The sequence below is a fragment of the Staurois parvus genome, unplaced genomic scaffold (assembly GCF_062004578.1).
Source record: "Staurois parvus isolate SC_StPar_1 unplaced genomic scaffold, SC_StPar_1.0 ptg000029l, whole genome shotgun sequence".
Lineage (NCBI taxonomy): Eukaryota > Metazoa > Chordata > Amphibia > Anura > Ranidae > Staurois > Staurois parvus.
In genome coordinates, this window is record NW_028317825.1 from 1,625,177 (window position 1) to 1,637,271 (window position 12,095).

At 43.5% G+C, this 12,095-nt stretch overlaps 1 protein-coding gene across 1 annotated transcript in view; it reads right to left on the reverse strand.

Annotated features, from left to right (window-relative positions):
• Positions 1-11,937, reverse strand: part of HSF5 (heat shock transcription factor 5) — a 50,909-nt gene extending 38,972 nt beyond the window's left edge. Inside the window, exons 1-2 of the mRNA XM_089657943.1 lie at positions 11,472-11,937; positions 3,619-3,984 (exon numbers count right to left, since the gene is read on the reverse strand). Coding sequence (XP_089514069.1) covers positions 3,619-3,984; positions 11,472-11,937 — 832 coding nt within the window. The remainder of the gene's footprint in view (positions 1-3,618; positions 3,985-11,471) is intronic.
• Positions 11,938-12,095: the final 158 nt, after the last annotated feature.

The window sequence follows — 12,095 nt, forward strand, 5'->3', positions numbered from 1 at the left end:
CTGTCTATTAGGCTTCAAGCACGCGGATGTACAGATACGGTATGCAGAGGCTGCGTAATCGCTTTCCTGGGATCTGTTGCTGCTGTGTACAGCCACTCATTGAGACTAATAAGAAAACGTGGCTGAATGCAATTATACACCAGGTGTTGCATAGGCAGCCCAAGTGAAAGCAGATAGTCATGGCCACTCTCCTGTGTCCAGGGCCAACAATCACTGCATGAGCAATTACATGCAAACTGCCGCAGCTGGCAGCAGGAGCTGACAGTCTCCCATTGCTTTCAATTGGGGCTTTCTCCTGCAGCTAATTACTGGGACCCCCACTGGAGTTCTTGCAAATAATCAGTGCTGGGTGCATTCGGAGATGAGAATGTACCCTTAAAATGAAAGCTTCATCATTTCTGTGGAAACAGGAGCCAGTATAAAAGAACCACAGCCACACACTGTATATACAGCGTTCTTCAAAAAGTCTTATTGATTTTGATGCTAAAGACAAGGCCCTGCTAGGGTCCTCCCACTCTGACATTAGCCAACAAAAAGCAGTCTAATATGAAGAATAAAAGAAACGGCTATTCTGTTTTTTTATTTTTTTGGTTTACCATTATTATACTTAACTTTGTGTGTAAATAAAAGATAAGGAATTTTAGGATTGTGAGCATAATGATTCCATTTATGGCATGATAAGTCTTTAAACTAGTTTAAATGCACTGCATTGTTGTGTCTGTTTTGCTAAGCTGCAATTAGCGTATTACACTCGGCGCTCCGGCAAGTTCACATCCAGGCAAACAGCTAAATTCACACATGAAATACATTTATTGAAGCTGATTTATCTGCTAAATGATTTTTATCTCTGTCCATCCAGTCCTGAGATGTACACAGTTCTGCCCCACAGAGGAACAACACTCCAACCCAGTAGAGTATTTAGATTTTTGCTGCCCTAGGCAAAACAAAAATTTTGCGCTCCCCCCTCCCCAATGAGAGAGCGAGAGAGTTCAATAAGTGTGTGTATGTATATATGGTTCTCTCTCTCCCTTTTTTTCTGTTCTCTCTCTCTTCCCTTTCTCTCTCCCTCTCCCCCCCTCACTCTCTCTCTCTTCCCCCTCTCTCTCTCCTTCCCCTCTCTCCCCCCCTCTTTCTTTCTCTCTTCCTCTTTCTCTCTCTTCCTCCCTCTCTCTCTCCCTTTCTCTCTATTCCCTCTTCCCCTCTCTCTCTTTATCTCTCTCTCCTTCCTTCTCTCTCTTTCTCCATCTCTCTTTCTTCCCCTCTCTCTGTACCCCCCTTTCTCTCTTCCCCCATTGCTCTCTCTTCCCTCCCTCTCTTCCTTCTCTCTATTCCTCTCTCTTCTCTCTCTCCCTTCTCTCTCTTTCTTCCCTCTCTCCCTTCCCTCTCTTTCTTCCCTCTCTCTCTCTCTTCCCTCTCTCTTCTCTCTCTCTCCTTCTCCCTCTCTCTCTTCCCTCTCCCTTCTCTCTCTCTCTTCCCTCTCCCTTCTCGCTCTCTCCTTCTCCCCCTCTCTCTTCTCTCTCTCTCTCCTTGCTTTCTCTCCCCCCTCTTCCTCAGATGTATGGGACCACACACACACCCACCCCTCCACCCTCTCCAAGGGCTGCTGATCTCCGTGCAGCAGGAAGGGGGGGAGGTGTGTGCTGTCCCATACGATCTGTCAGTGATCAGTGTCAGTGTAATCTGTTGGATGGATGACAGGAGGGAGAGCCCACAGAAGACAACACAGCTCACCTCCTTCATGCTCTTTCATCACTTCTCTCCCTGCTCCAAGACTTTCCCTGGTCCTGGCTCGTCAGCTGCTGGAGAGAGAGGCGCACAATCGTTGCTCTGCAACTGCCCTCCCCCACATCGATCTTCCTGCTGTCCGCCGCTGCTCAAAAGGTCCCTTCTTGGGGGGGTGGTAGAGGGGGGGAGCAGTGCCGCCCCCCTAAAAATTGCCACCCTAGGCAAACGCCTTGTTTGCCTTGCGGTAGATATGCCCCTGCTCCAACCAGCAGATGATGTCAGCACTCAATCCCTTAGCACTCAATCCCTTAGTGCTAACCCCTTCCACAGTAAATTGATTAAAAGTGGGAATTTGAAATGGCACATAGCAACCCTAGTAGGATTTTAGATATGGGATGTCCTAATAAACTTTCTAGGATGCTTCTCCTACAGTCTTCTCCCCTCCTCCTGCTGCTGCTCCCCATGCTGCTATTACAAGTAATTTTAGTAGAGTGTTATCTGATGCCCAATAAAACTGTGAAATCATGCAAATTGCACATATATTCTGCCTAGTGTCATACATTGTGCACTCCTCTCCTGCACATGATGCTCGCTGTCATACCTGTAACACCCCTCTCCTGCACATACTGCTCATTACCATACCCTCCACACAGCCCTCCTACATGTACCTCCCCCTATCCTACCCTTAAGTCCTCATGAACACTGGACGTTTTGATAACGCTGGTAACGTTAGCTGTGTAAAGTCGCGTTAAAAGCGCAAGTTTATCACTTTTTTTAGCGTTTTCGCATTAGCGTTTAGCGTGTTTCCCGTATTTTTCCGTGTTTGCAGTTTTTAGTAAGTTTTTTTGGTCAAAAAAAGTCCAAAAATGCAGTTTTGCAGCGTTACAGCGTTTTTCAACGTTAGAGTGTTTTTACAGCTAAATAGCTCCTCTAGAAACCCACTAGTCCTGGTTTTTTTTTCCAGCCAAAAATGTTAATTAAAGTCTATGTGTGCATGGACACATAGGATAACATGCAGGGGGGTTTACTGGCTGTAGAAGAAAACATCAAAAGCCAAAAACAGCAGCTGTAAAAACGTCAAGTGTGCATGAGGACTTAGCCCTGGTTCACATATGTGCGTTCCTGCGGTCTGTGTTTTGAGCGGGCACGAGAGCCCATTCATCTGAATGGACTCCCGTGCCCCAGGACATGCAGGAAAGTCCCTGCACTTCTGAAAGCGCAGACCACATAGGAACCTCGGTTCCCAGTGCAGTTGCAATTTCCAGTGCGGGCGGCGTGCCATTAGAATTAATGGCACCCACCCACAGGTCCGCAATCTTCTGTGCGGGTGGTGCGGCTGCACGGATTTTTGTGTGGATCCGCAGCGGCACCACCCGCACATATGTGAAACTAGCTTAAGACTTCTCTCCTGTATGTACTGCTCTCTACCATATCTTCTGCACTCCTCTCCTACACATTTTACCTGCTTTCTTACCCTCAGCACTCCTTTCTTGCACATACTGGCTAATATCATGCCCTCCGCACCTCTCCTGCTCATAGTAGAAACTATCAAAGCGTCCGGTACTACTCTTTAATTCAGCAGATACTACCTTCTACCACTCTTTTCCTACTTCTACTGGCCACTGGCATACACTCTGCACGTCTCTGCTCCACATACTACCACTGCCAAACCTTCCATTGCTTCGCTCCTGCAGACAGAAAACCTTTAATCACTCTTTCACTACAAAAGTGTACGCATTATTTCTTCTTATTATTGCCACTTCTGTAAGTAAAGCTCTTTGCAATATCCTTTACCAGCTCTGGAAAAAACAAATTTTTTCTGATCTACATATAAAATGTATTTGATGGACACCTTCAGCAGATCATCTTGTTGTCTAGAGACTGACGACTCACCTGCTGGATAATAGGCATTAGGATACTGCACCGTAAGTAAGTTTCCATAATTATGTCCAGATTCCATTATGACAGAGGGACTTTGTTGGTCATAAAGAGAAGTGGTTGTAGATTGCAGTATGTATTCAGCTGGAAACTGCTGTATGACAGCAAAACGGGCTGGACATTCTCGGTATGGTGATGGAACACTTAAGTGCCCTTGATAAGGTCCCACTGAACTTGGCAACATCCTAGTAGACACTGGAATTTCAACAAAGTCTTTCATAGAAGATGCAGAATGGCTTCGGGATACCGGACCAGCATATGGATATAGAGAAATATTTTCTTGCCTAGGAAAATGATTAATGTGTTCGAGTGGTAGCACACCTACAGATCAGAAACAGCACAAATTAGATAAGACAGATAATGAAAACTTTAAACTTAAAGTGTTACTAAACCTACAACACTAAAATCAGTCTGAATATGCAGTAAAGCATGCTGGTTGTACTCACTGTGGAACCTAAGGGGTTAATCTTCCACGCTGTGTGAAAAGGATGTTTGATTCTGTCTTCTCTGTTCCTCCCCTTCTTCTGCTCTCCCCAATCCATCTGCTGATAGAACAGAACCTTGGGGGCAAGCTCATGTTTGGTGTGTATTACTAGAGAGTTTTTTTGTCTTTTGGAAGGTGCATGTGATCACCATAGGGCCGATCAGAGCTGTCCAGACAGAGGGTCAGGGGTCCTGCAGCCTCGTAAGACAATCAGGGGAGAAGGAAAACTCCTCCTACAAGTTTTAACCAGTGCTCTGCTGGACACTGATAGAAGTCACAAGACTGCTCTAACTGCTGATGAGAAAAGGTATTTAAACATTTACTAAAATATTGCATTTTCCATGTTCTGTGTACTGTGGGAGAGCAAATATATTGAAAGCAGGGTCCTGGGTTTAGTAACATTTAAAAAAAAACTACACTTATGAATTTTTTAGGTTAGGTCAAGGATACTTTAAAGAAAACATGGTAGCTATTTTAAACTGTCAAACGTTGTAGCCTATAAGGGCCTGCTATTAACTTTGCTATTCAGATAGACTCTTTTGTGTGTCCTTTTTTAAATAAAAATTTACTTTGGGGATCTCCTATCTTTTATTTTATGCAGAAAAAGAAATCTTGCTAAAATGGACTTCACCAACTCCCGCTAGGGGTCTTCCTGGGAGGCCATGGTGGATGCGGCCCTACCTATGTACAAACCTACCTATATGAGTTGGGTTGTCCTTGGAAGTATGATAAAGTGTGGTTCCCCTTGGACTTCCGGCTCATGAGACTTAACTGTAATCCCATTTGGATGGTGGGATAGAGTGCACTGGACAAGGTGATAGGCTTGTGTTTCCCTGTGCCTACACCCCCCCCCCCAATCTCCCTTCTTTCTCCTTTCCCGACATCCTAAACTGCGCCATTTACCCTTTCCTCCCTGTTGGTTATGGAAAACGTGACTGCTGCATTGACTATGCTGATCATAACCGTGGTATTCTATTGGTATTTTAACATATTATTAAACAGGATTTATATAGTGCCAACAGTTAGCGCAGCGCTTTATAATATGAGGGAGACAGTACAATTACAATACATTTCAGTACAGAAAGAATAGGAGGGCCCTGCTCATGGAGCTTACAATCTAAAGGAAGGGATTCTGATTCCTCTTTACCATTTGTATATTTTCTTTCACTGACTAATTGAACTGCTATACTTTCTGATCACCATTTCCTGGATTTGTAATGCACTGAACCATGTCACTTTGTATAATTTATGCTGTTTATCCTCCCTGGCAGTATTCCCGAGTTTAGCTCGGGGTAAAGTTTCAGTACCACAAGCGGTAACCCCGAGCTACACTCGGGCTTACCATGCGGCGCTGCTCCGGGATCTGTTCTTCTCTTACCTTGTCCTGCGCTCCCGCGATGTCCCTCCTGCAGTGTCCCCTGTAATGTCCTCTGGCGGATGCCGGCATCTGTCTTCTGGATTCCGTCCCCTGCGACGTCGGGACGTACGGGGACGGAGCGGTGGGAAATTTGAAAATGACAAAAAGTGACATTCACTAAATTCACTAAAATAACATAGTAAAACATTACTGTATCAAACCATTTATTATTATTATTATTATACAGTATTTATATTTCGCCAAAAGGTTTGCTCAGCGCTGTACATTATAGTGGAGGACAGTACATGAGACAATACACGAGGGGTTCAAGGGCCCTGCTCTTTCGAGCTTACAATTTAGGAATCTATTTCACATACATTTTGTCCCTAGTGCTTTGTCCTGTGCCCTGCCTACATTTTTACCATTCTTTCTTCCTAGAAACTGAGAAACGTCCATGGCGTCCAAAAAGTGTCCCTTTAGGTCAAAATCGGTTTTAGACCAGCTAGAGAACAGTGATAGTAAACTAGAACCACTTGCAGAATTGAGTGATAATGATTTGTGGGGAAATTCGTCATCAGACACTGAAACGATTTTGCGACTTTGCTCAGTGATGTGCGAACTTGGCGCTCTATTTTAAAATTCTGTGTTTTTGGTTTGATTATATTATTGAATTAAATTTACTATTATATTATTATTTTTTATGATTATTTATTAAATTATAATTTATGTTTTCGTGTTTCAAATTTTAACATACACAGGATGTTTACTAGACTCTAGTTCGGACAGATTTCAGTGAGTTATTCCTAAAAATTACAGGCCTACAATAAAACAAATACATATTTCCATGTACCGCTTTGAGCACAGAAATGTGGACATAATCAGACTGCTAGGGAGGTTAATGTAACTGACTTTAACCATTTGCCCTCCGGAGGATTTATCCCCCCCCCCTTCCTGACCAGTCCATTTTTTGTGATACAGCATTGCGTTATTTTAACTGACAAATGCGCGGTCATGCAACGCTGTACATAAATTAAATTTATGTCCTTTTTTTCCCACAAATAGAGCTTTCTTTTGGTGGTATTTGATAACCTTTGTGGTTTTTACTTTTTGTGCTATAAATGTAAAAAGACTGACAATTTTGAAAAAAAAACTATTTTTACTTTTTGCTATAAAACATATCCAGTAAAAAAAAAAATTTAAAATCTAATTTTTATCACATAGGGGATAAAAACAAACTATGAAGCTTTGACCAACACTGAATAATGCCCTCGCTATAGGTGTAGGCCAGGGCTTGACAAATCTGCTTTGAATCTAGGAGCTAGCTAAAAAAGTTAGGAGACAGTTTTTAAATCGGCTGCCTGGCACCCCAAACTGCATGTCCAGGGCAAGAGGAATTGCTCACACCTGGTGCTAAACAAAAAAGTTTTTTTTAGATTCTGTTTAAAATTTTGAAAATAAGTATTTTTTTATCCTTCACTGATGTGCTCTGATGAGGCTGCACTGATGGTCACTAATAGGCGGCACTGATGAGGAGGCACTGTAAAGCGGCCCTGAAGGACACTGATAGGCGGCCCTGATGGATACTGATTGGCGGCCATGATGGACACTGATAGGCAGCCCTCATGTACACCTACAGGCAGCCCTGATATGGGGCCCTGATGGGGGGCACTGATGGGGTGGCACTGCTGAGGAAGCACTGATGGGGCTCCACGGATAATGTTTTGTTATCTAACTCAAACCTTTGTTTCTCTTTTAATGGGGGGGGGATAAAATGAACTGAAGCTATAGCCAGCTGCCCCACACTCCCTGTCCATTCACCGGTGGAATCTGGCCAGGGATGTGCAATTCATATCTCCCAACGCCCAGGAACAGGCGCCAGGGAGGTAGGCTTTTTTTCCTTTAGCCCTGCAAGCAGCATGGCTCATCTGTAAGGTGAGCTTGCTTCCACACAGCCCACAGTGACAGCTGTCGCCCCCCCCCCCCCTTCTCGCCTGTTATATGTCCTAGGCTCCGCTTGCCCAGGACTGGTTCAGTGGGTGCCGGGATGCGATATAGAGGAGGGAGAAGAGCGGACACATCCGCTCCCCTCCCGTTGTTGTCCTGACCCAGAAGTGATGTGATATCACTTCCGGGTCCCCATTGACAGATTCATGGTCATTGAGGCCGGGAAAGAATGTAATGCAGTGCGATGTGCACTGCAATTATATTCAGTGGAGCATAGGGAAGATATCTGGATGTCTCAAAAAAGATAACCTATGACCAAAAATCATCACAAAGGGAACTTTTTGTCCCCTATGTGATAAAAAAAAAAATTAAGTAAAAAATTTTTTTAACCCCCCAAATTTTTCATGGCCCCACACCCCACATATGTACGCATGTACAAATGTAAAAGCACATGCCGGGGTGCCTACACATGAAAGCGATTATTGAGATACACATGTTACATATTGCCACACACACCAGAATGACAGCAATAATTCTAGCAGCAGACCTCCTCCGTAGCACTATGCTGATGACCTATAAGGGGCTTTAAATGCGTCACCTATAGAAAATATAGGGTACTAAAGTTTGTTGCCGTTTCAGGAGCGCACACAAATTTAAGGTTTGATATGTTGGATATCTATTTACTCGATGCAACCTCATTTTTTATATTTTACAAAAAAATTGGATAATTTATTGCTTTTTGTGCTCTAAAATTAATTTATGTTTATTTTTGTACTGAAATTTAGCATTTCCTAGACCTTTATGATAATATTGTGTGACATACAAAATTGGAACTACTGCTATTTTATTCTCTAGGGTCTCTGATTTCAGAAAATATATAATGTTTTGTTTTTTTTTTGTCATCTTCAGGCCTTAAATTATTTTTTTAAACGTGTGCAAATAACACAAATACGGCTCTGGCAGCAAAAGGGATAAAGGATAAGTCGGACACTCCTCTTTCCTGACAAGCACCCAATCAGTGCTCATTACACTGCAAGGTCTCTCCCCTCCCTGCTAGTCCTGGGTGTGGTGAAGGGAGGGGAGGAGAAGATAAACAGCGCAATGATAAAAATATTACACGTTTAAGTCGCCATAAACTTATGTTTTTAAAAGCCCCAGACATTCCTAAAATCACCTCCGATTTAAATATGATTTTGGTTAATTTATTTATCTTTTATCAGGCCAAGTAGATTGTCATGAGGGACAAGTAGATTGGGGCACCGATTTAGTCCCTGTACAAGCAGTTTTTTCACAAATTTTCACACCCCTGCTGGTGCCCATAGCTGCAGTTCCAGCACCCAGCTGTCAAACTGGGAAGGAGATGTTGGCGGTGGCCGGGCAGTGACAGCAAGCAAGGGGAAGCCCTCAGTAAGGATGGCAGGCACGCCGCACTCATCACAGAGGAGGACACTGGTTCCCACAAACAAGAGATGTATCAAGCTCCAGCAGGCCGCAAACCCGCGGCCTCAATTACCAGGCATCCTGACTGCTGCACCCGCATGGGGGGGCGCCACATGGGGCTGCTACACTGTAGCTCAGGCACCAGGACACAATTTCCAGTCGCCATGGCAACCTGGTGTCTGGGATTTGTTGAGCCCTGGTGTAGGCCATTTGCATAACTCATGAAGTCTAACTGGAGAACTCTCAGAACGTTGCTATGGATGTTGCTAAGAGAGGCCCAGCTGTTACTGATCACCTCCACCATCACAGCAGTGAGCTCTTTTTGTATACCAACCCCCTCACATGTGTATTCTATCCTCTAATGCAATAATTCTAAGCTCATAATTTGAGAGTTTACTCCTGTATTTGTGCAGGTGAACAGTAACAGCTAGATGTCTCATAGCAACGTCCTGGGAATTTTCCAGTCAGGCTTCACGAGGTCCATAAATTGCCTACACCTATATCAAGGGAATTACTCAACTTTGGTCAAAGATGCACAGCTTGTTTTTATCTACAGACGCCCCTTATCTGCATACACAATTTTTCAGTAAAAATGAACTAACCTTTTAAAGCGGTAATAAACCCAAAGCCAAAAACGTAATATATTGCAGCTTACTAATCATTAGATGTGGTGGCTCCATTAGTTTTTTTAGGCTTTTTTTCTTCAGTTTTCACCTGGTGATCTGGCCAGTAAAACACCTACTGTAATACATAGAGTTCCCCCATTCTGGATGAAGGAACAACAGAGACACCTTTGAACAGCAGCAGCGCCAGTCTGGGGGAAGGGATGTGTTAGATGTAGTAGCAGATTTAGATACACTAACAAATGGAAGCCAAAATCCAGAAAATATTTTGTAAGCAGTTACAACAAACTGCTTTATTCCTCTTTTTTTAACGTTTTGCATATATAAATAAAGGCTGATCATTGTGAACACCCCGTCATTGGTATATGAAGGCCATCTAATAGCATCATGGGCCCCTGGGCAAAGTAATGCACTGGGGCCCTTACCTGCCTGCCCCAATTTACAAAACTACTCTAGAGAATTAAAGTGTAAATAGTTGATAGAATTAAACATTCATTTATTAGTACTTTCAATAAAAATTGATTTTAAACAATAAGAAAGCATGTCCTGTATCAAAATCTAATCAACACAAAGGGCACCTTATGGGGGAGGGGGGGGGGGCGTTGGGGGATAGGCAGAAGGGCACAGTACAGGGAGAGTTAGGAGAGCACAATACTGGGATCAGGAAGGCACAGTAAAGGTTCTGGGACACTACCTATTCCATCCTGGGACACCTTAGTAAAAAGCCTGACTGTCCCGGCAAATCCAGGACAGTTGGCAAGTATGATGTAATGCAAGGAAGTGCAGCGCTGAAGAAAATAAAAATATAAAGTCCAAGCAAATCAATAGACTCAATAACTGAATATAAATTATAGATATCCCATCTAGGGACCAATAAAAGCAAGTTGATAAATAAAATCAATCAAAAGTTCCAATAAATAAGATAAAGTGACTCTGGTGCTTGGTGAATCTGGACCCGGTAATGGTGCAATAGTGGTAATAGGTAATGCGCACTCACCGGACGCACATGTTAATTGCGCCTTATGTTATTAATCCAGATGTCATCAGATAGGGTCAGGAGATGGATGGTCTTCACTCTAAGGGATGGTGGGTCATCAGACAGGATACTAAGAAGCTGGTATAGGTATTCCTCGTCCTCTAGGGGTCCCCCTTTCCCAGACCAGTGTTAATCTCTTGGTAAGTAGGTATATACTAATGGGTAGTAATCCGTCCTGGAGTGGTGGGTCTGTAAATTTAAAGAGCTCTCCCAAAGGGTAGGAACAAGGATACTCCCATAGTGTAGTAAGCAATTACAACTTTATTGTGATGCATCAAAAGGTATAGGTAAAAAACAGCAGATAGTGATAATGACTAACCATCTGAAATCGAAGATGGCCACCTGAGCTCCATGTTGCTCCGGCGGCGTGATGTCACGGCGTGATGTGGCTCCTCCTTAGGAGGACAAGTACATCATACTTGCCAACTGTCCTGGATTTGACGATACAGTCACGCTTTATACTAAGGTGTCCCAGGATGCCTGGAGTTTGCATGTTCTCCCTGTGCTTGCGTGGGTTTCCTCCGGGTACTCCGGTTTCCTCCCACACTCCAAAGACATGCTGGTAGGTTATTTGGCTTCTGTCTAAATTGGCCCTAGTATGAATGTAAGTTAGGGACCTTAGATTGTACACCCCTTGAGGGTTAGGGACTGATGTGAATGTACAATATATGTAAAGCACTAAGTAAACTGACAGCGCTATATAAGTACCTGAAATAAATAAATAAACTCTCTGCTAAATCTGCAGAACACATTGTTGTTTTAAAAAGCAACAGACTTACTGGCCAGATCACCAGATGAAAATAAAACAAAGAAAATCTAAAAAAGAAAACTAATGCAGCCATCACATATATGAACTGATAAGCTGCAATATAGTAAATGTTTGCCATTGGGTTTAATACTGATTTAGGCCAACCTCGGTCTCACCTTGACACTTTCCCCTTCTCTGTTCTTCCAATGGATTTATAAGTACTTTCTGGTATCGGTTCGGAGGACTGGTGTGCACTTTAACTCCTGCTTCCACCTTTGCCTTGGTAATGCTCTTCTTCCTCTTTAAATTGACCAGATATTCTGGGTGATCTCTGTGGAAGAAGGCACAATAGAAGCGAGAACTGTGAGCTCCACCTCCTAGGTTCCTGGCAGAGTGACCGAAACCGCCAGACCTGTTCAACTTCCTAAAGCCATACGCATTGAGCTGACGGACAAAGCTGCCAAAGCTGGTTACCTTTAATGAGTCTTTGGGCACAGTTATGCCTCTGGGGACCAGTAGCTCAGCCTCCAATAACTCCTGATCGATGGTAATTCCTTCTCCGCAGAAGTCCCATTGGATAGACCGGTATTGGGGGTCATTCACAAGTCGCCATAGCTTGGCTGGAAAAGTATTGGGCGTCATTTGAGCAGGTAGGTTATATAGCTCTACAGACATTGGAAGGGCTTGTATGAACAATATATAGAATATTCTATATAACACCAGCTGAATGCTGCCTAAAAGCTGTGAGCCCCCTTTAGGTACCCCCAGATCTCTTCTATCAAACAATTAGGAATTTCTTC